The following is a 24,694-nucleotide window of genomic DNA, read 5'->3' as shown; positions in this document are numbered from 1 at the left end:
TCCCCATCCACTGCATTTTAACTCTTGCCTGATTGCATCATAATTGCCTTTAGCCCACCGGTAACTCTTGCCCTGTGGTATATATCTATCCCTTTCCATCACTAAACTAAACAGAACCGAATTGTAGTCACTATTACTAAAGTGCTCACCTCTCTCCAAGCCTAACACCTGGCGAGGTTCACTACCCCAGTACCAAATTCATTGTGGCCTCGTCCCTTGGCTTGTCTACATACTGTGTTGGGAAAGCATGCTGTATGCATTGTACAAAAACTGACACATCTAAAGTACTTGAACTATAGTATTTCCAGTCAGTATTTGGAAAGTTAAAGTTCCCATGACAACTACCCTGTTCCCCTCTCTCCTATCTAGAATTATCTTTGCTGTCCTTTAAATCTACATCTCTGGAACTTCTAAGAGGCCTATAGAAAACTCCCAACAGGGTGACCTCTTCTTTCCTGTTTCTAACTTCAGTCCATACTACCTCCAAAGAAGAGTCCTCAAACGTCCTTCCTGCTACTGTAATACTGTCCTTGACTAACAATGCCACACCAGAAACATCTAAATCCCAGAGCCAGAAACCACCATTCCTGTCCCTGCTCTATCCATGTCTCTGAAATGGCCACAACATTGAAGTCTCAGGTACCGACCCATGGTGCAAGTTCACCCACCTTATTCTGGATGCTCCTAACCTCTTCAGCCTTTATTCATAAGACAACCCTCCATTCTTGGGATCATCCTAGTGAAGTTTCTCTGAACTAACTCCAATGAAATCACTCCTTTTTCCCTTAAAATAAGGGCATCAAAACTATTGACAGTTCTCCACATGTCATCTCATTATCTTGTCCGGTTGCAGTAAGACTTCCTGACTCTTGTATGCTGATCCCCTTCAAGTAAAGGCCAACATTCCATTAACCTTCCTGATTGCTTGCTGCTTCTGTCTCCTAACTTGGTTCCCTGCACAAGGGCTGTCAAGTCCTTTTGTGTTGCAGGATTCTGCAGTTTTTCTCTGCTTAAATAACTTGTTCTATGATTTGCCATTCCAAAATAAAGGCAATTTTTACCTCTTGCACACTATTTCAATTGACCAACCTTGTGCTTGTTCAACTAGTTTATATTGCTTTGTAAACTGTTGATATCCCCCTCTCAACTTGGCTTCACATCTAGTTGTCATCTGCAAGTTGGGCCAGAGTACACTGGCTTCCTTTATCTGAGTCATTAAGATATATTGTAAAGCATTTGAGGTCCCAGTGCTGATCCTGTGGAATGCGACTGTTTATGGGTCACTAACCTGACAAAGAACCCCTTACTCCAATTGCTGTGTGCTGCCCATGAGCTATATCTTTGCATAGCAACATATTCCTTCCTGTAATGTGGCCTTGACTTCCTCTTGGGATCAGATCCCACTGCAGCATAGGGAAGAGACAATGTATGCACCCAAGGTGGTGTCAAGTGAGTGTGAAGGAAGCAAGCTGCGTTGAGATATACACTGTGTGATGGTTGCATGGTTTTCTCTGCTTGCCAAGTGACATGACAGCATCATTGCATTCTGCTGTGTTGGTGAGTTCCAATGCAGTATTTGAAGTGATAAACAATAATGAGTGAATACAATGTGCTCTGTGGTAAGGTTGTGACTTTGCCAATGCTAACCTTCATGGATAAAGGCATGTGAGCAATAGCAAACCTTTCTCACTGAACCATTGCTGATATTAACTAATTTCAAACTGATAGCACCACTCAATCCCTTCTCGTTGCAAGAAGCACAGGAGGTGATTGAGAATTGGAAAGAGCTACAGCTTACTCAGCCATCTGTTTGGAGAAACTGGTCCCTGATTTTACTTGGCCTGAGGTGGTTATGGTATCTTCTGTTCCAACTCAGTGCCACTGTTTGTTGTAATAATAGAACTGGCTTCCAAATCTGTGTCAGAACACCAAAGTTTGGCTTGATGGTGGATGTCTGACTGACCGAATCTTCTACAGTCTGAAAGCGCAGTTGTGCCAAATGAGTCTTTTCAAGATTCCTTAATGGCCACTGGCAATTATAAATCTCCCTGTCCCTATGATATGTTGGTGGTGGGGGTGGTTTTGAACAATTCTGGGGTGGGTGCGTGTCATGGGTGACAGCAAGCAAAAGAGACAAAATGTACAGGTCAGAGGACGGAACAAGGAAACTTCATGTGAGGGGTGGGACTGAGTTTGGTTGGTGACCTGTACGAATTTTATATTGGAAGATTGTCCCTGTATTTTTCTAATGGCACTGATGAAAATTGTGCTCTCAATGCAGGCACACATCACTTCCTGATTGTGCTCAGTAGCTATTCAGTAACATGACGCAGATTCAGTGTTTATATAATTTGCACAGCCAGGGCTACACAGGATCATGCGGAGGGGCTATGTTCAAAAATACTCAGGATATATGCGTCATTAATTCAACCCTATTATTGCTTATTTGTATGAGAAAAGAAAACTCGGCAGGTATTATCTGCCATTAGTCTTGTACTTGAACAAACTCTTTTGTCTGACTTCCAAACTCCCCTTTGTCTTAGTACATTGCTAGCTCAATGTTTGTCTGCTGATACAAAATTGGCCTCTTTCTGTCAATCTGTAATACTTGTGACATGTTTTGAATGTACCAGGGTTCACAACTGGAATTCCTTCTTGACCTTAGTCTCATCCTGTTTAATTTCTTAATGTTAATGAAGTTTATGGTCTCCTGCTGCACTTGATTTTTTCACCCATCTTGACGGTAAATCGTGCACTTTGCATTTAACATCTCCGAATGCAAATGATCATGTTCATCCCAAACAAGTTCTGTTAATAGTCTCTCATAATAGAAGCAGTTTTTGCACCACTCGGCTTCGTCAGTGCAGTGTTCCTCCTCTGGTCCCATTTATCTAATGTAGAAACAGTTGTATTTCTGAGCCAAGTATGCTTGTGATCAGACAGTACAGTACAGCCTTTGTCCAGACCGAATGGGCAATAACCTGGTCTGGCACAGTCTGAGTCCGTCTGGCACAGTCTGAGTCCATTTGACCCGTGGGGCAAATCTTAGCTTTCGAAGCATCACTTCTGTCACTCCCAGTCCAATTCTCTTCATGCAACTGTGCATTCTTCATTTACTGAATTGTCATTGCTACCTAGATGACTGCCTTGGTAAATGCTTCCCAGTCATGGTCACAGAGCGTACATCAATTCATAAAATTGTTATTCCATAGCTCGTGCATCTTGTAGTTGAAAACACAAGTTTATCCTGAAGTCCTTTGAGCCACGTAAAGGGGACTTTGATTTTTGTATGGTAGACTTGGAATAAAATAGTCAGCTGTACAGCTTTAAATAATGTTCTCATTTTGAGTGAATGCAGCCACGGGCACACAATGCCGACCCCCCTCCCCACCACCACTACCTGAAAATGCTCACCTGCAGCAAAGTTTCTTCATCCCAAGAACAATTGCAGTACATCTTGTCTGAGCTAAGAACCCTGGGGCTTAGTTGTGTTGTGAGAAGAACTAGCCTGGGTTGCAGTTTTTCAGTGCCATCGTGGCAGTGTTATGGCTTGCTTGCTGCAGTTTTTTCCTTAGTTTTTGCAGCTGGCCTGAACCTGTAACAACGGTAATCGGTCTACTACATGCATGTTTGATTCAGTTGACTTTTTTTTTCCTTAATAAAACTGCTGCCGTCTCTCGAGCATTGCCTTAAGAGACATGTGTTCTGTTTAATCACTCTGGTAGTGCTTGTCCAGTGCTTAATGTTGAATGTAGTACGTGACAAAAACGTATGTCCAAAATTTGCAGTTTTGCTTTAACTGTTTGAACCACAAATTGTGAGGTCAGCCCATGTGTCTGCCTGTCAGTGCCGGAGTTGTCGACTGCCTCATTAAAGCACCATTTCATGTCTGTCAGGCAGTTCGATGGTTGATGCTTGCAGTAACTTAAGTAACTTTTGTTTTTGTAAATGCTTCTCTAGGTTCACTAAAGTTCCCCTCTGGCTGATGCATACTCTCTCCACCTGTGTTTGGAGCTGGAGCGCAACTCTGTATGTATCAGTCTCTTGGACAATGTTCAGGTGTTTTGTGAAAGTTGGTGAGGGGAATGACAGGTTGGCCTTGGAGAGTCCATTTGAGCTTGTACAGTATGGAAGAATTTTTGGGATTTAACATGTTTGTGATTTTATGTAATAGGTTTGGTAAACCTGCCATGTGTTTTCTTGAGATTTTAAGATTGTGGGATGATTGCAATCCTATTGCACGTGGTCAAGGCATTGAATGGGCTCATGAGGTAATGCGTTTGCAAGTCCATCTGGAAGTTCCTATCCATATTTGTACAGCCCAAGTCGAATGAAGCTTTTTGAAGATTGAGCAGTGGATGCTTACTTGGTAAGGTATGTTAAGGAGCAGCACACTCGAAGTTGAAGAACAGTTGATTAAACAAATGTGGTTGTAGGAGCTGAAAGGCTCACTATTGTCACAGCTGAGGCCTATTCCACATTTATACACAAGTGGATTCTGAACAGAAAACACAAACATGATCAGGATTGGAAATCTTGGCATAGTGCTGCTTTTTTTGGATGTAGTAACACTTCTGAAGGTATTAATAGAAGCTGAAATGGTTCCACCTGTAATTACTGATCTCACAGCCTGGGTGGAGAGCAAGAGTTTGTTTCTGCTTTTATGAGCAGGTGCATCAGCTCCCTGAATCTGAACAGTAATCTCTGAAATGTAGTTCTAGTTATTGCTGTCACATAACAGTTGTTATTGAGTAGTGCATCTCCTGTAGGTCGTCCACAGTTGGGTGTGGTCAAGCAGTAATCATTCGCTCGAGTGACAAAAGGAGGCTTGAGGGCAGCAAACCCCTTCAGGTCTAAGTCAGTATTGATGACAGGAACTGGGAAATATCTAGTGTAAATCAGGGAAACTGCACAAGTTTCACTGGCTTGCTTCATCGAGGAATATTGATGTTGCAATTTCCAGTTGGACTCTTTGTGAAACAGAGAGCCTCAACTTGGGGATTTATTCCGTACAGGTAAGAGATGGGTGGGATGTTGTGCTGAGATGCACCTCAGTGGGACCTTCCACCTCCTGATTTTTGGAACCTGATAGAAAGTTGCTGATATTTAACTTGAGATAAAGAACTGGTAATGCATTGAAAAAAAGCTTGACCTTCAGTGGTGCCTTGTGCAGGAGCGAAGTGGGTGGTTTCGAAGATTTCAGGCATGGGAGTCTGAACTCCTCAAGATATTGGCAAATCCATGGACACCTTTCGACTAAGTCGTGACAGTCAGTGCCTGGAATGCAAACAGGAGTCTGGGCAGAACCCACCCTCCCCCATAGGTCCCTTGTTGCTCCTTCAACTTTTGGTTCCATAAAAATAACTGGCATAAAGTTGGTTCTTTTTTCGTATTAGTGAATTAGTTTATATAATCCACCAACCATTACATGTGGGAATGCTTAATGTGCTGATGAAAATGAAACAAGAGCCACCTTGTTAAAGATGTCAGTATTCAGAAAGGAGTGGTTTGCTCTGGTGAACTGGAATTCACGTGTGGGATCACTTCAAGACTTTTGCTTTTCTGACAGATTTTTGCATCGGGCATTGCTTCATGTTGCTTTTCATCAGAACATTGCATTTACTTCTTGAAGTTTGGACCGATGCATGCAACAGAAGCAATAATACATGTGAACAGCTGAATGTCAAGTTGCTTTCCTCTCTCCTTCATGTTACTGACTGTTATGTGAACTCTGGTACTTCCTGCCTGCTTCTAAAGCAGTTATCTGGGTGTGTGGCTGAGTACGAATACAATTGGACATGGAAGAAATTAATATCAGTCTCTGTCTTTTTTTAATATATCAGGGCATCTACAAAACCATGGTTCTGCCATTGCAAAGGAACAGTTTTTGTCTCCAGAAATAATTACACAGAAGTACCAAATCCCAAGCTGTGAGTCAGGTTAATAACAGAATCACCTCTCAGGCTTGTATCTAATGAAAGGGTTTTGTTTATGTGAAGAGTAATACAAGTGCATTGCAGGCTGAGAGCTTGCTTCAGGTTGTGTTGATAGACAAGAATTGCATATATAGGAGTGAATGAATAGTTGAGGTTGGAGGAAGGACACGAGCAAAAACATGCTAGGTGTAGTAAGCAGGTTAGACAGCATTCATGTGTCAAATTTGGGAACGATCATGAATTCGAAAAGTGAAGTCAGTATTGTCTTCAGCAATAGATTGACTAAAAAAACTATATTCAAGCTGTTTTTTTGCTGATTCGTGATTGCCTAAGGATGTCTCTCTCTTCCCTTCTTCTCATCTGTGTTCAAGTCACAACCGGTAGTGTGGCTGTTAGTAATGTTGATGTCTATTTCATATTTTCAATCCAGGGAACACCATACTATTTGCATACCTGCACCACTTGTTTTACAAGAAATACCGGTTTGGCTAACGCCATTAATATTGAAGCAATGAAGCCTTGTTTTGCATTGCCTTAATGTCACTTTTCTTTTGTTCAAAGTCATACTGACGTGAGTGAGTTTGTCTCGTGGTAAGATGGATTTGCATTATTTCTATGCACACACACTAACATTTCTCAGAAGAACCAAAATTGCTGGGTCATGGGTTTTAATGAGCAGCTGCAGAAATGAGGTTTCGATGGTGGGAGTAGCTGCAGTTTAGTTCCTGATTTTACCCAGTTTGCTAGTTTGGTGTTCTACCTGGGGAAGTGAACTGAGTGATGGCAGGTCATTGCTGCTGCTCACTTTCCCACCCTTGAAGTCCACATGTTCTCATCCTGCACACAGTCATTTAGTAAGAGACCCAGGTGCAAAACTGAACAAAAGCATCACTGAGGCACCAGTTCACTCTGTTTAGTTATGTATCATAACCATCCCTTCCTCCAGCACCCAGTTAGATAAACTTGTGACGTTCAGGCTGGGACTTGGTAATCCTTGCAACTTAAAAGGTGGATGTGAACACTGCCCATCAATTATTTCTTTGTTCTGCTGTTTGACGCTTAGCTAATACCATTAATGGCTTCTTTAATGGCCATGAATTAGGCTTGCAAGAGTACATGTACCATTACATTATACAAATCTTGGTGCAGCTTATCCACTTGGGCCTACTTGAGTGCACATGTGGCACAGTAAAGCTGTTCTGTGTTTAAACTCTCCCAGGGCATGTGCAATGAAACTAGTCTAGAGTCAGTTTTCTCAGTGTAGTATTTAATGTTGTGTTCTGTCTGAGAGCAAAGCTCCTTGATTATAGCTGTGACATAAAATACCTTCACTTTTTCTGCAGCGCTCAGTCAGTTCTCAGATTTGGGTTATTATTATTGGGCATTTGGATAAGTTTTAGGTTTCTGCCGATAACCTGTGTTGAAGATGTTTGAGCTCATTTTATTGTAACTTGGTAAGTGGGACTGTTTGTAACTCATGATCTGGTCTAAAGTTTGATGTGAACTATAACTGAGCTTCTTTGTTGTTCCATTCAAGGGCTATTGACCATACAGGAGTCAAGTTAGTGTAATCTGAGACTGGGAAATGACTGAGTGCAATCCCATGTTCTCGATTACAACTAAGTGAATACCTGATGGCTCATAGTTGTAACCTATCTTTGCTTTTTGCCGAATCCTTGTCCTTGTTTAATTGCTGCTGCAATTGGATTTTGGGTGGCGTCATCGGATCCTACGTAGGGCTGTTCATTAATTTAGCCTCTGCCAGCAGCCAGCGTTCATAGGAAGGGAACAGGGGAAAGGAGTACAATGAGGTCAAAGCAGGAAGTAGAGAGCTGACTGTGTGTGGGTGTTTATTTCCAACTAGGAACATTTGCAGATGTAAAGGGGTGGAACTGTTGGAAAACACTGCCTACTTGATGTCCTTTCCCTACCCCTTGAGACAGGCTGAGCATTGGTTTAATCACCAGCAGCAAGAGGTAATTGTATAGCACATGTCAAGATGCTTCACAGGCAAAGGAATAAATGGAATCTGACTTAGTCAGAATGCTGATGGGGGAAGTGGAGGGGGGGAAAATTTCATGAAAGTGAGGTGAGGGGAGGCAACAGAAGAACATGAGAGGGAGATGTTGAGGAAAAATGCAAGCTGTGATCTCTTCGAAGGCCCGGATGTCATGGATGCAAAGAAGATGCCTGAGGGATTAGAATCAGTGGTGTAACCAGTGTCTGTGGTTTAACTGGACAAAGGTCAGGTTCCATTGTGACCCCTGACCCTGTTGATACGTTTTTATGTTGATGCTGGATTATAATGGTCTGGATTGTAATTGTTATTTAATACCTCGCTGCCTCCCAGCTGTCAGAGGTAATGAGGATCGGTGATACTTAAGGATATCTGGAACCCTGCAAGATTGTCAGTAGCTTCATGAATCTGGCAAAAATTTTTCAAGAAATGTTCAATACTAGTGCTTTTGTATTTTTGAACTTGAATCATTGCACTCTCTAAACACAGAACAAAAGATGCATCTTTAGAGACAGCTGAAAAAAGATGTTTCTGAAGTCGTAAAATGCTATCTTGTGTTTTTTCAGTGATTAAATCTAGTGTCATAATCTTTGGCTAAGGCCTCCCCCCGCCCCCAATGCTCTTGGCTGTAGATGCTGCAGTCCCTGATATGATGGTGACGCAAGTTGAGTCTGTTGGGACACTTGGTATTGAGGGATTACCGTAGCCAGCTGCTGACGGTACTTGGAGCTGAGGCTGATTTAGATAATCAGAATATGCAACTGAGAAGCTAGCCAGTGAATCCACTGAGTCTGCCAACACTTAGGATACTCATTATAACCCACTCCTCCATCCTTCAACTGCTAACTGCAGCTTTAATACGCTGTTCACTCTTGTTATGTGATTAGCCCACTGTTTGAAATCAGCTCGAGTTTTTTTTTGTTGAAAGTACTCCGAGTGTTAGGGCCACTGATTGTGGCAGCATACATTATTTCTGAAAAGCACGAAATTGCTTTTGTCTTGCCAAGATTTGTCTGGCTTTTCCCACAAGTGGGAAGATACTTTAGAACCCAGCTGAATCAGAAGCCATACAATTCTTGGCATTGGCACTTTGATTGGCAACACCTTGGCACTCATGGCATTGCATCTTCCTGATTTCCATTCAAGATTTCCACTCAACCAACATTTCTCTTCCTGTCAAGTAGTCAGTTATCTCAATTATGTAGACATCAAAAAGTAACTGAATGTTCATATCCTGTCGGACCATGCTTCTGTCCAAAGTCCACATGCCCACTTTTTTTGGGGCTGCAAGCAGTGTATTTTTAATGGGATGCTTGTCATGTGCAGTCCATGTTACTTGGGTGTTCCTGGTTTGCACTTGAGTGACTTGTTCCTTTCCTCCTCCCAAGTTTTGGCATATTTTCCAAAGAAATATGTAAAGGGATGAAGGAGGGTTGCAGGCATTTGGGTGCAAACATGTTTAGCTGAGATGCAACATTTACATATGGTGGTGATTTGAAGTGGACACCAGAGCAGATGACCAAAAAATGTCGCCAAAAGTAATATATTTACTGGAGAGCCTTAAAGGAGGCAGAGGTGGAAAGGTGCAGTGAGGAGGATCCAGAGCTGAGGACTGATAAGTTAAAGGCACTGCCCCAAAGCTATGATGAAAATGCAGAAATAGAAAATAATTTCAATATTCGAGGTTTGCAGAATTTTTGGCGGGCATTGGTGAGAATGTAGGGGATTGGAGTGAAACCACAGACAGATTTCAGCAGGCCGAATCCTTAAAATGAGCTGTTAATCCAATCTGGGGTTAATGGCTCGCACAATCTGATCGTGCTGACATACTATTTGCCAATCTCAGCTCCAAATTCCTTTAAATAGGGCATTATATCATCTGCGTTCAATTGCATTAAATATAAGAGGAGTCAAGTTTTGCCATCAAAGTTGTTTCAAACCTCCACTTAACATGTGAACAGCACCGTTTGCGCTAGTTATGATAACAAGTAATCCTGAGAAGTGTTGTTGTATCGTGACTGCTCTCCATCCTCATACCCTTGGCGAGGAGTGTACATTAGCCAGTCTTGGAGTTGCTGACTCCTCCTGGCAAATGCCTTTCTTGAATGCTCCCGACACATTGGGCCATGCTTTCTTCTCCCTGAAGGAGGTATCCATAAACACTGCCTATAAACTGGTGAATGTTGTAATTTGGGTGAGAATCCAGAGAGTGGGCAGCTGCTGATCAAGAGCTTTGCTATTTGGTTTGGAAAAAAAAAACCTGAAGGTTGGCAGTCACTCCAGTTAACAATAAACGGGAGAGAAAATTTTGAATGTAGCAGTTAGAACGACACTTCCTGTTATACAAACATTTGGCATAACATCCTCAAAAAAACGACTGCTTGAATCTCAGCTGGAGTATTGTGTTAAAATTTGTGAACTGCACTTGAGGAAGGATGTCGAGGGTGTGCAAGTGATCTACAGGAAGGGTACCAGTGATTAAGGATGCAACAAACATGAAGTGAAGCTGGGAAACTTCTCCTTCTAAACAAAAGACACTGGCAGCCTTGAGGAAAGGTCTTTCTTTGTCACCTAACAAAATCTTGCCACACAGCAAGGTTGGTAATGAGTGGACGCAGCTTTGATGACAATCAAAAGATGAGATTAATTCTTTTCCTGCTAAATGATTACTACTTGAAAGCTGGTGGTTTCAGATTTGAGCAGATTGCTCATCCATGTGAAAACTTTTTGCAGACCAGTGCCACTTTTGAGACATGGTCTCATTGTTTTGTAGTAGTTTCAGCAGTTAGTGTACACAAAGTAGGAGTCGGCTCAGTTCCAATTCATTCTGTTAAACATTTTAGAATGCCGGTGTAAACAGGAAGGGAAGGGTAACAATATAAGGCTTAGGGTTTCAGAATTAGTGTGAATGTTATTTTCTGATTTCATGCTAACAAACACCTAAGTTTGGTGTACAGCCTGAGTCCATCTCTGGAATGCATGTGAACTTGATGTGCAGTTTCACTGCAGCTTTGTTGTGGCAAAATGGGACATGACCCTCAGACATGATCCATTGTTAGATTCTTCTCCTTGCATGTAGCATCAGCAATGTTATCAGCTTTCATAAGACCATATATGGACATGATACCAGTGAGCTTCAGAGACCCAAACCAATGCTTGTTGAACACTGGGTTCAAAATCCTACCACGACACTGAATGGATTTGGAATTGAAGGGATGTGGAATTGAGAGGCATGAAGCAATAGTGACTGAAACTGTTCATTTTGATGTTGGAAAGTCTGATGAGATTCATGAATGCCCTTCACTGAGTGCTTCAAGTTAACTATGGGCAAGTAAATTTTCAGATTTCTACCACGTAGCATTCTCCCTCAGCTGATAAATTGGTACTCCATGTTGAACAAGACTTAAGAAGCAGGGAGTGTGCCAAGTGCACAAAGTAGTTTGGATGGGGGGCTTCCATGTCCAGCAATAGCACTATGGATCAAGCCAGTCAGGTCCGAGAGGTCATACCTGCTTAGTTGGGACTGCTACAAGTGGTGAGGGAACCACGGAGAAATAGGCTGATCCTCTCTCTGTCTCGTAGCAATCTGCTTGGTAAAGTTGCACCTGTCCATGACAGTATTGGTAAGAGTGACGACTGCACTGTCATTGAGGAGAGCAAGCCTTGCCTTCACAATTACAGTACTTAACATTGCATGGCACTAACACTGCGCTAAATGGGATCAGATCAGGCAACTCTAGATTGGGCATTCAAGAGAAGCCATCAACAGAAAAATTGCACTCCAACACAATCTGCAACCTCATGGCACGTGCATGTGCGTGCGCGCGCGCACACACACACACACATACCCCACCCCCCAACCACCAATCCAGTTAGGCGACGGGCATCAACTCTTGCTTGCAGGCAGCATGCAAGGAGCAGCTGGAGGTGTAATTTTTAAAAAAATGTGTGAATCTTGTGTTACTACCAAACAGGACTAATTCAAGGTCAAAAAGATTTAAGCTCTGGACTTGTCCCATGTGCAGTTATGAATGTTGAACAACTGAACAAGCCACTTGGTGGCTTCAAACGTAGACCCATCATTGATGGAAGCATCCAACACATGATGTTTACGAAATCCACGCTGTCTTCAGCCAGAAGTGCCGAGTGGATGACCCATCCTTGCTTCCTCTGCCCAGCATCATGGATACAGGGATACACCATGTGATAAAGAACACATGGTAGCGAGAGGCACTGGATCCTGCCAAGGCTACGGACACTGACATGCTTGTGATAATAGTACCAAAGACTTGTAGTCCACAAGGTGATGCCCGCCTAGGTAAGTTAAACTAATAGTTAGAATGCTGGCATCTACCTGACCGTATGGAGAATTTTCCTTGATGTTCTGCACACAAATGGCAGTACACAACCAAATGGGCAAATTACTTCTCCATCAGTCGATTCTCCAATCATATGTCAAGAGGTGGAAAGTGGCATGAACAGTGCTATGAAACAATAGTTGCTTAGCAATAAACTGCTCATGGTCCAATTTGTGTTCTGCCAGGATGACTTAGCTACTGATCTGATGACAGCCTGGCTTCAAATTTGGAGAAAAGAGCTGAATTCCAGAAGTGAGGGAAGAATGAGAGCCCTTGCCATGAAGGGCTGTATTTCACCATAAATTGCAGCAAGATACCCCAGCAGGAGTGAACAGGGAGGAGTTGAGTAAAAACTTGAGCTGGTTTGAGTCATTGACACAGGCAAAGATGGTTGTGCTCTTTGGAGGTCTAGCATCTCACTTCCAGGACTTTACTTTAGGAGTTCCTTAGGATCGTGTCTGAAGCCCAACCATCTTAAGTTTCATCAATGACTGACATTCTACTATTTAAGGTCAGAAGTGGGTACGGTCAACAATAATTGCATGATTTCCCTGGAGCATTGGAGGCTGAGGGGTGACTTTATAGAGGTTTATAAAATCATGAGGGGCACGGATAGGATTAATAAACAAAATCTTTTCCCTGGCTTGGGGAGTCCAGAGCTAGCGGGCATAGGTTTAGGATGGAGGGGAAAGATATAAAAGGGACCTAGGGGGCAACTTTTTCACGCAGAAGTTGGTGCATGTATGGAATGAGCTGCCAGGGGAAGTGGTGGAGGCGAGTACAATTGCAACATTTAAAAGGCATCTGGGTGGGTACATGAATAGGAAGGGTTTGGAGGGATATGGGCCAGGTGCTGGCAAGTGGGACTAGATCGGGTTGGGATATCTAGTTAGCATGTACGAGTTAGACCGAAGGGTCTGTTTCTGCACTGTACATCTCAATGACACTCAAACTCGGAAACTGAAGCAACCTGTGTTGAAATGCAGCAACAACATATTCAGGCTTGAGCTGACCAGTAGCAAGTAACATGTCTGCTGCACAAATGCCATGCTGTGACCATCACCAATTAGAGAAGTGAACTATCACCTTGTAACCCTGAATGGTATCACCACCACCGAATTCTCTACGCACATCTTAAGAATTACCATTGACCAGAAAGTCAACTGGACTCGAGTCAGGCTGAAAGTTAGGCTATGAATCGTGCAGCAGGTAACTTGGCTCCTGACTGCCACAGCCTGTCCTTGATTTACAATGCTTAAATCAAAGGGTGATGAGATACTGCCCACTTGTCCAGATGGGTCAGGCTTGACACCATCTGGGGCAAGGCAGCCTCTCGCTCCTCTGCCACTCATCACCTATTAGTACTATCTACAAGATGTACTGCAGGACATTGCCAAAGATCTTTGCAGAGCCCCTTCCAAACTGACGGCCACTTCTATCCACAAGGAGTAGGGCAGTAGATAAATTGCTATGTCCCTAACCTGCACGTTACTCTTCCATGCTAATTGCATTCCTGACTTGAAACGTGTGGGTAAGTCACTCAGTTGCATTTAATTTTGCCTATTAAAACATTTCAGACAAAGTAGTGAAATGATAATTAACACTTGAGTTGCTACATGCAATAACTAACAGACCCTTTCAAGTAAGCAAGTACAAGCCTGCAACCCATCTTGGCTATTACCAGATTTGGTGAAATCTGGCCAGATCTTAAACCATCCAAGTTTTGTCTCAAGATGTTTCCAGGGTTTAAGCCTTCTCCAGTGTTTGTTCTTTTGAACTTCTGCTGTTGAGTTGTTCTGGTGTTTAATTCTGAGTTGTTAATTCTTGGATTTGAAGTGATTTTATATTGTTTCTTCACTTCAGAGTCCTTTAGTTAGAGATAATGAAGGTCTGCAGTTGGCTTCCTTATCAAAAACTATCTGTTTTCAGTTAGCTTTGGCCTTTAGAGAGAGAGAGAGAGAGTGTGTTAGAAGACACAGCATTACAGTGATAACTCCTTAAATTGTTCTGCATAGTCATCAGTTGTCCTTGTGGCAATAGAGCATCCAACAGATCAGGCCCAAATGTCAAAGTTGCTTTCTTCATGTAGTCTCAGCAAGACATGGCTAACTGCTAGAGTTTGTGTAACAGTCTCAATTGTGTCTCAATTTCTTGTTTATTCGAGCTGGACTTAGTGCTGCGTGTAACGATTTTTTTGATTTTAGTCCATGAAGAGTCAGTACATTTCTGAAGTCTGTAATATGACAAAATAATTAACCATTGCTTCTGTGTCTGACGGTCTAAACTTTGTCATTTCCTTCCTGAGGGCACGATGGATTTAATTGTGAAAGACTGCTCCAGATGGGCAATAAATCCTGGCCAGAGTGACAGCATGTTAGGGGAATCTACCATCTTGACCTTGTCTGTCCTTTTATCTGAATCCACACCCACTGCAAGGTGATTTAATCAAATTCATAAGCAAGCCTGTTACAGTGACTTGAATTTGAGGGTGCTTAACAATGGCTGTACTTGGATACCTTGCAAGTGACACAAGATTGCGTAAGAGAATGGAGGCAAGCATGAGCTATAAACCCTGCTTGGCACTATCGTTGGACAGCTGCCATTCTGATTTTGAAATTATCTTCTTGCATCACAATACACGTGTTTATAAGTGTCATGGAAATGAAGATGCTCCTGTTGTATCTTAAGCTCACGTGCTGTCTCTCTGATCTTCTGGTTATGATCTAATCACTTTGCACAGTGCTGTACGATATGATATCCTCCTCCCTTATCCAGAAGGTATCGAATACTGCTGCAATCTGAGTTCGGTGTGTATGCCAGTGACTTGAAGACACAAGGTCATTGTGTACCTGCTTGAGTGGTGTATCCGCTGAGCCGGATGGTCTTCCCTTGACGTGCATGGGATCAAATGGGGCTAGCAGTCTGGTGCGGGCAAGTCTATTTTCTGCACTCCTCATGCACAGTCCTGCATGGAATGCCACACAGACTTGTAAAAAAGCTTATTTCCTGGGCTTTGGGAAATTGCATACATGGTACAGGATACAGCAGCATAGTTATCTCCACAAAAAGTGTTTTCACCCGATAGAATCAAATCCCTACCATGCAGCAAGAGGCCGTTCAGCCCTTTAGGTTTGCATCAGTGCACCAAAGGGCATCCCATCCAGACCTATCCTGATAACCCTGCCTATTATTAGGGCATATCTACCTAATGTTCACCTATTTGGACTGTTGGGCAAAATTGGAGCACCTGAAGGAAACCCACACAGACACTGGGAGACTGTATAAACTCTACACAGACAGTCGCTCAAGACCGAAATCAAACCTGGTGCTGAGGCAGCACTGCTAACTAATGGGCCACTGTGCTGTCCAGAGGTTTACAAGTGTAGAAATGTACTTTGTGATAGTGGATGTATATGAAGCTAGTTGAAATCCTGTATTTTACCACAAACAAACACTCTGACATGTTTCCGGAAGGATGGAATTTTTAAGACATGGGATCCAGAACCTCTGAAGAAAGAGCTAAAATTAACAAGGCTGAGAAAAAGTCTGGACAAGGTTAAGCTTGAGAGCGTGAATGAGGTTACCAAGTTAGGTGGAGGGAAGTATGTCTGTACTTGGTGGAACAAAAAATCTGTTTTATTGTGCTAAATCGGTTAATCTATTTTCCACTCCTTGAGGGTGGTGCAAATGTGGAACTTGCAAATGCAACAAACGAACACTTCTGCATTTCAGGTGTATAGAAAAGAGGAAGGTACCCAATGAAAAGCAAACAGGAAAAGTGGCGGTTGTAATTGGTCGCAAGAAACTCTGCCAATGTAACAAGTGCTGGCAGAGACCAGTTGGGCTGAGTATCCTGCCTCTGGGCTGTACAGTATAGTGCATGTACCATGAGTTTTGCTGAAATGTTGTTTTTAGCAGTTTGTACTTCAAATTTGCCCCCTGTCCTTTTTTTTTTGAAAACAAATCTAGCAGAGAAATTTCATGCTCCCCATCACAGGGTTGACATCATGTAAGTGGGAACAGACAATGAGCTAACCTGCTCACATTACGACATGGCAGCAAGGGATTAGCCCATGATCTAATTTGCCTGCATGATGTGTTTGCACTGCGGGAGATGATTCTCCTCTGAGAATTTGCTATTGTAACGTAAATGACATGCGATTTAATGATTGCACTGATCTCACTGCTCAATATTCATTTGCTTATATACAAGGGTTCAGCTGGGACTTCTGATGTCTGAGGTTGCGATTGGACTTTTATGACGACTGACGATGACTATGTGTGCATGTTAACTGACTTAATCATCTGAATAATTTAAACATGAGGGTTTTACTGAGCTGTGTACCAACTGCATCAGTTTTGAACTGTGCACAGGACAACTGGTTTAAGTTTTTGTGCTGAGCCCATTTTGGAAAAGTTGAAGCAGTGGTAAGCGTCCATATTTGAATGAGAGCATAGTCTTGGTTACATGATTCATGAGCCCAGTGGTTGAGTCATTTTGCGTTAGTTATGCCCACGGTTTGCATTAGAAAGCTGGCCACTTGGTGAGGCTGCTGAAAACTTAAACAAGACTTATTGTCACTAAGTCGTGTCTTTCTCATGAATTCTGGCAGCTTTTATGGAGAGCAACACAGCTGTCGAGTATTTACAGAAATTTGCTCTGCAATTAACTTTGGGTCAATGACATATTGAGATTGTTTTCTGATCTCTAATCTTATATGGAATGCATTCGAGCTAATTGTTTCTGACTTGTTGTCTAGAACATGAGAATTTGGGTATGTTTATAGCTTTGACCAGCTTGCATTACTAATGTTAGATTTTTGTGTGATTACTACCTAACCTGAACTATTTAGACCATGAGACCAAAAGACATAGGAGTGGAAGTAAGGTCATTCGGCCCATCGAGTCCACTCCGCCATTCAATCAAGGCTGGGCATTTCAACTCCACTTACCCACATTATCCCCGTAGCCCTTAATTCCTCGAGACATCAAGAATCTATCAATCTCTGCCTTGAAGACATTTAGCGTCCCGGCCTCCACTGCACTCTGCGGCAATGAATTCCTCTGGCTAAAGAAATGTCTCTGCATTTCTGTTCTGAATTGACCCCCTCTAATTTTAAGGCTGTGTCCACGGGTCCTAGCCTCCTCGCCTAACGGAAAAAATTTCCTAGCATCCACCCTTTTCAAGCCATGTATTATCTTGTAAGTTTCTCTTAAGTCTCCCCTTAATCTTCTAAACTCCAATGAATACAATCCCAGGATCCTCAGCGTTCCTCGTATGTTAGACCAACCATTCCAGGGATCATCCGTGTGAATCTCCGCTGGACACGTTCCAGTGCCAGTATGTCCTTCCTGAGGTGTGGGGACCAAAACTGGACACAGTACTCCAAATGGAACCTAACCAGAGCTTTATAAAGTCTCAGTAGCACAACGGTGCTTTTATATTCCAACTCTCTTAAGATAAATGACAACATTGCATTCGCTTTCTTAATTACGGACTCAACTTGCATGTTTACCTTTAGAGAATCCTCGACTAGCACTCCCAGATCCCTTTCTACTTTGGCTTTACGAATTTTCTCACCGTTTAGAAAGTAGTCTACGCTTTTATTTTTCCGAAGTGCAAGACCTCGCATTCACGTTGAATTCCATCAGCCATTTCCTGGACCACTCTCCCAAACTGTCTAGATCCTTCTGCAGCCTCCCCACTTCCTCAGTACTACCTGCTTGTCCACCTAACTTTGTATCATCGGCAAACTTCGCTAGAATGCCCCCAGTCCCTTCATCCAGATCATTAATATATAATGTGAACAGCTGTGGCCCCAACACTGAACCCTGCGGAACACCACTTGTCACCGGCTGCCATTCTGAAAAAAAACCTTTTATTGCCAACTCTTGTGTCAGACAGCCAATCCTCAATCCATACCAGTAGCTCACCTCGAACACCATGGGCCCTGACCTTGCTCAGCAGCCTCCCGTGTGGCACCTTATTAAAGGCCTTTTGGAAGTCTAGATAGACCGCATCCACAGGGTTTCCCTGGTCTAACCTACTCTTCAAAGAATTCCAACAGGTTTGTCAGGCATGACCTCCCCTTACTAAATGTATGTTGACTTGTTCTAATCAGACTCTGCTCTTCCAAGAATTTAGAAACCTCATCCTTAATGATGGATTCTAGAATTTTACAACAACCGAGGTTATGCTAATTGGCCTATAAATTTCCATCTTTTGTTTTGATCCTTTCTTGAACAAGGGGATTACAACAGCGATCTTAAAATCATCCGGGACTTTCCCTGACTCCAGTGACTCTTGAAAGATCTCAACCAATGCCTCTGCTATTTCCTCAGCCACCTCTCTCAGTACTCTAGGATGTATCCCATCGGTGCCAGGAGATTTATCAATTTTAAGACCTTTTAGCTTTTCTAGCACTTTTCAGTTGGTCTTGGTGAATTGGTGAACTTAATGATAAGCACTCTGTCCAGAAGTTCCTAGAACAAGTTGATTGTCTCCACTGTTGGTCAGAAGCTGATTCTATGTTTCGTCACATTTGTTTTTAAGAGGCAGGAGAATTGATTTGTAAGCATCTCACTAGGACTGAGGGGCCTCCCATGAAAGAGTGTTTAAAAAGTTTCGGTTATTCTAAGCTTTTTCTCTATGACTGAATGGAGGTAAATAACTGGAAAATTGTAAGGTTTGCCCCATTTATCCTTTAAAAACCAAATAAGTTCTGATTTATCAAGCTTGAGTGGTTCAGTGCATTGTTCCCTTGCCTCTGAATCAGAAGATGGCATGAAGTCCAACTCTCAAATGTGCTGGCTGTGAAAGACCCCTCCCCCCGCAGGTGATTGGGATTGGCAGTTTATGTCTGTCCCTAGCCTGGAAAGGTTGGGAGCAAGTGGAAGGCCTTTAAGTTGTGTGAAATGCCAACTGAATTTGGCGTTGCATAATGGCCCCATGTAAGGTGGGTAAAACGAAGACACTGCTTGCACTTGAAAGGCTGATGGAAACACGATCACAAAATTGACAAGGCAATTGCAATATCTAACTCTGGTAAGCAAGATGGCACCCCCTTTCAATTGGCTAGCTCTAAAGTTGGGAGACAAGTTGGGCCATATAACTGCCTCTGCTATTTTGGCATTGTTTGAAATCTTTGTGTTGACGAGGACAGAAAATGTCCAATGCTCTGCAAAGTGATGCTGTTCGCAGGTTATCTTGTATTACTCCATGCTGTTATGCCATTTGGAATGGTATGGAGTCTTTTTAGCTCCTGGCAGACATTGTGTAGCTTACATAGCCTTTAGGGTCTGCTTGTTGTCTGAAACTCATATGCTATTCAAAACTTTGTTGCAGTACTGACCAAGTTAACACTTGTTTGCAGCTTGCACCACCTCCCAAGACCACAACGTCGCAACACAGTGTGGAAGGATGGAAGATATGGCTAGTCATGGCTGTTATTTGCTCATCCTCAGCATCATGATTGGGACATTGCTTCAGTCAACACAGTCCATTAGCTGGAATACAGTGCCACGCAAAACTGTGCGACACAGTGGTAAGTAGTCAAATCATTTGTCCATCATCTTTTTCCTTTCAGCCCTATGTGATGTGAGTGGTTCTGGTAGTTTTGAAGTGGAGTTCCCCATCTTGAGTTTGACTCCACTGAACTTGGATAGTGCCGGGGAACTACATAACCTAATGTCCTGAATGATGCAACACATGACCATGGTTATAAAGTACAAGGGAGATGATCAAAATTGAGAAGTATGATAGTATTATGCTGAAAACCTACTTTTACATGTGTATCACCTTGGATATATCACCTTGTTTTCAAGATCAATCAGTTCCACAGGGGTATATTTTTGCAGCTCATTGTTTGGAGGAGGGCTGACTTGGTTTGAGTATTTATTTGGCGGCATAATCGCTTATACGTGCGAGTAAAAGATAGGACACAAATCTTAAAAACATGAGACCCTGATCCTGTGGACAGAATTTGATTTAAATTTTCTGCGCATGTAGGGCACAAAATAACCTTTGGCTCAAAAGCCACTATTGGAGTTCATCAAATTTTGGTGGGAGGAATAGAGGTATGAGGTTGCTGTTGGAGAAACTTTTAAGCTTGGTGTTCTTTATCATCCTCATCCATGCGACAACTGTGAACTTGGTGCATTTTGTCATTCGCAACATTTTTTGTCATGTTTGGCTGCTGTAGGACTGATGCTACTCCAGCCTCTGTGAGTGAGTTGTTGGCTGACAATGTGAAAAGACACCAATTTATAGAGTGTAATTCTAAGGCAATCGCCAGATCCCCAGTGGACCATACTTGGTAGCCATAAACTTGCTTCTCTAACTATATCTAAATCACTGCTTTTGAGAAACAAAAGTGCTTTTCCCAACCTGCAGACTGAATATTAACAGTGCTGTGAATCCGTGAAAGACTATATGTTTGCACACTATTTTGCTTTGGGTTTGTTTTTTTTCCCTGCTTGTGGAGTGCTTTGCTTCTCTTTGACTAAAGCTCACCCAATTGTGTTACACATGAAATGTTTTGATTCTCCCACTCAAACATGCAAATGTAAAATTGACACCAAGCTATTTCTGAATGGAGTTTTGTTTCCTTTTAAGCTTTTGGGATCTCTGCCCATGTGGGGGTGAGGGGGGGAAGAAACTCAAGCTACTGTAATGTGTGGATTATGTTAACCAGCTGATTTGAGTTAGAGCTTTTGAATTTTGCAACAGGTAATGGAGGTTACCATGAAATTCAGGTGAATCATCAGCATGGTCTCTCTTCACTATCAGCTGGCTTGCTGTCAGTTCAGCAAGCATTGTTGCTGAACTGATTGGATATGACTCATCATCCCATTGTGCTAGATAAGAACATCTCCACTTAATTCTAACCCAGCCCAAGTTGCTCCCATTATGCCTTGAAAGTCTTCAACCTTGAAGATGTTCTGTGACTTCGCATCCACGACTTTGTGTGGTACAGGTTCAGGGTCAGACATAGCATAAATGGAAATTCTGTACACCCAAATTAGTTAATGGAGGTTGGAAGAAAGAACACCATAATGGATTGAGATGAATGGTTCCGAATTTGGTTTGGGTCAGGATTAAGTGGAGATATTCAGGTCCAACATCGTAGAAACATGATCTACCTTTGTCCAGCGTACTGGCATCAATCATTGGTGAGCTGACATCAAGTTTACCTTGACATACAGGATCAGCTGTTCATGGCGAAGCAGGCTTGAATGGTTGAATGGCACAATGCTAGTGTTGATGGTTGATTATAGTTTATAAGCTTATGTGAGATTTAACAGTAGGAACAAGGGAAAAGAATGTACGTTTGCACTCCAGATATAGTGAGAGGGTCTTTTTTTTAAAAGTGAAGACCACACCCTAGCCACCAACAACCAGCCCATCCTCGGTGACCATAATGTTTTGTAGTTGAGTGCAGATGCCTATTTGTGATTTACAAATTATAGGGAATCTCTGCCCATATTGGCTGTAACATCTACAATTATGAGTAAAGAATATAATTTCCTGCAAACTGAAATAGTATCATGATTTACACTATGGTTGTCTTAGAGGGGCAAGCATTTGGCCTTAATTCATTTTGGCCAACTCAAGTTGGGATTTGTCTATTTTAGTTTTTGGATTTGGTGAGTAACCTTTTAAGTTGGGTTTCATGATGCTTAGTCTTTCATACAGGATAAGTTGATGTTTTCTGTAATCTATAATTTCAAAGCTCTGTTGGAGTGCTTAGAGTTTGGTTGTACTGTAGAAGTTGGAAAATCTTTGCTAAGAAACATTGCCTTCTTTTAATCCTTTCAGGAAAGGATACAGCATAGATAGTTCTATTGGCGCCATTTGGAGGAGCACAAGTCTACTTTTGATGTTGTATTGCCTGGAAACCCCACTCATTGCCAGTCACTTCCAGATGAACTGTGTCAATTTCTTGTTAAATTTTAAGCATCAGTCCTCAAGTTCAGTACATGAGCCATGATCTTAGCATTGGAAAGGGCTTGAGGTTGCTGAAGAGTTTCTTGTTGATGTGACTGGAAAGTTGTTTCTTAAAATGCAGAAGAGGACAAGATTATCCACTTAAAAAGACTTCTCCCCAGTAACATTGAAATGTGTTGTTATTATGAAGTCAACTGGGAATGCACATTTGAATGAACTGATGTGTATTGTTAAGTATTGAATTGAAGCAACATCTGTGAGGGCGAATGTGGGATTGAGGAGGAGAGGATAGATGGGCATTTGGGCATTTAAAAAAGATTTAGTCACAGTTTTGAGAGCAGCCATTAGACAAAATGAGATTTGAGTTTTCGTTGGAGTGAAAGTTACCAACATGATTTGTGCTGATTGTCTGGCAGAGGTATAGTACCTGTTTCAGGAAAACCTGGGTTCTGTGGGAATTCACAGGGTCCAAGTTTTGAAGGAATCTTGAGTAGGAGCCTCTGATTAGTTACTGTTGTCTCTGTCTTGAAATAAATGTTGGGCTTCTGGAGGGGAGGAGCAGCTGGCTGTTTTCGTCCTGGCTTATGTTGGTAGTGAGCAATACTGTGGAATAATATAATGGGATGCTCTCAGACAACCTGGTGAACAGTCCAGAGAAACCTGAGTGACAGCATCCAAAGATGTGACAATTCAGCAGCACCCCTGAATGTACAGATGGCGCCAAATATGTGCAATTTTAAAGTTTATGATCACCTGATCTGTTTTTTTTAAAGAGTAGATTAGATTCCCTACCGTATGGAAACAGGCCCTTGGGCCCCAACAAGCCACACCGACCTCGGAAGAGTAACACACCCTGACGCATACCCCTACCCTATATTTACCCCTGACTCATGCACCAAACACTGGGCAATTTAGCATGGCCAGTTCACCTAACCTTCACATCTTTGGAGTGTGGGAGGAAACCGGAGCACCTGGAGGAAACCCATGCAGACACTGGGAGAATGTGCAAACTGCACACAGTCGCCCAAGGTGGGAATCAAACCTGGGTCTCTGGCGCTGTGAGGCAGCTGTGCTAACCACTGAGCCACCATGCTGCCCCAAGTGAGCACAGCAATGCTCACCATTTTATTTCACTTCCACTGCTACCTTCACACTCCTGTTCAATATCTGATTTCTTCGACTCTGGATGTCCAAGAGTTACCACCGAGACATGGAGTCCTGAAACCAGCAGCTAAAACTTGTGCTGACATCCGGTATTGGACTGGAAGCTCTCAGCTCAGCAGTTCCATCCATTGCAGGTGGTTGGCAAGCTTATCCTTGTCCTTCCTGCAACAGCATGGACTGGCCAAGGGTCAATTAACCTCGCATCTGTTTCCTGTTAGAGCAGACTGACATTCCCAGAAGTGGGAAGTGAGTGAACAATTGGAATGAAATAAAATGGCACTCTGCCTCTCACAGATGTTGGAGAAAGTGAGGACTGCAGATGCTGGAGATCAGAGCTTAAAAATGTGTCGCTGGAAAAGCGCAGCAGGTCAGGCAGCATCAAAGGAACAGGAAAATCGACGTTTCGGGCATAAGCCCTTCTTCAGGAATGAGGAGGGTGTGCCAGGCAGGCTCAGACAAAAGGTAGGGAGGAGGGACTTGGGGGAGGGGGGTGTTGGGAATACGATAGGTGAAAGGAGGTTAAGGTGAGGGTGATAGGCCGGAGTGGGGTGGGGGCGAAGAGGTCGGGAAGAAGTTTGCAGGTCAAGAAGGCGGTGCTGAGTCCGAGGTTTGGGACTGAGATAAGATGGGGGGAGGGGAAATGAGAAAGCTGGAGAAATATGCATTCATCCCTTGGGTTGGAGGGTTCCGGCGGAAGATGAGGTGCTCTTCCTCCAGGCGTCGTGTTGCGATGGTCTGGCGATGGAGGCGGCCAAGGACCTGCATGTCCTAGGCGGAGTGGGAGAGGGACTTGAAGTGTTCAGCCGTGGGATGGTTGGGTTGGTTGGGGCACGTGTCCCAGAGGTGTTCTCTGAAACGTTCTGCAAGTAGGCGGCTTGTCTCCCCAATGAAGGGGAGGCCACATCGGGTGCAGCGGATGCAGTAAATGATGTGTGTGGAGGTGCAGGTGAATTTGTGATGTATATGGAAGGATCACTTGGGGCCTTGGAGGGAAGTGAGGAGGGAGGTGTGGGTGCAAGTTTTGCATTTCTTGCGGTTGCAGGGGAAGGTGCCAGGAATGGAGGTTGGGTTGGTGGGGGGTGTGGACCTGATGAGGGAGTCGCAGAGGGAGTGGTCTTTCCGGAATGCTGATAGGGGAGGGGAGGGAAATATATCCCTGGTGGTGGGGTCTGTTTGGAGGTGGCAGAAATGACGAAGGATGATACGATGTATCTGGAGGTTGGTGGGGTTGTGTCCTGGTGGCGATTGCAGGGGTGGGATTCAAGGGCGGAGG

At 43.1% G+C, this 24,694-nt stretch overlaps 1 protein-coding gene across 5 annotated transcripts in view; it reads left to right on the top strand.

The window, feature by feature from the left end:
• Positions 1–24,694, top strand: part of sema4c (sema domain, immunoglobulin domain (Ig), transmembrane domain (TM) and short cytoplasmic domain, (semaphorin) 4C) — a 101,283-nt gene that overhangs the window by 4,949 nt on the left and 71,640 nt on the right. For all 5 annotated transcript variants that reach the window (XR_009647410.1, XR_009647411.1, XM_060856552.1 and 2 more), the window contains one exon: positions 19,685–19,855. Coding sequence is in view for 3 of the 5 variants with exons in the window: in XM_060856552.1 (XP_060712535.1) it covers positions 19,732–19,855 (124 nt within the window). In the remaining 2 variants the exon portion in view is untranslated. The remainder of the gene's footprint in view (positions 1–19,684; positions 19,856–24,694) is intronic.

The sequence above is a fragment of the Hemiscyllium ocellatum genome, chromosome 48, assembly GCF_020745735.1.
Source record: "Hemiscyllium ocellatum isolate sHemOce1 chromosome 48, sHemOce1.pat.X.cur, whole genome shotgun sequence".
Taxonomy (NCBI): Eukaryota; Metazoa; Chordata; class Chondrichthyes; order Orectolobiformes; family Hemiscylliidae; genus Hemiscyllium; species Hemiscyllium ocellatum.
Note: the sequence above shows the minus strand (reverse complement) of the source record. Positions and strands in the feature narration are given on the sequence as shown.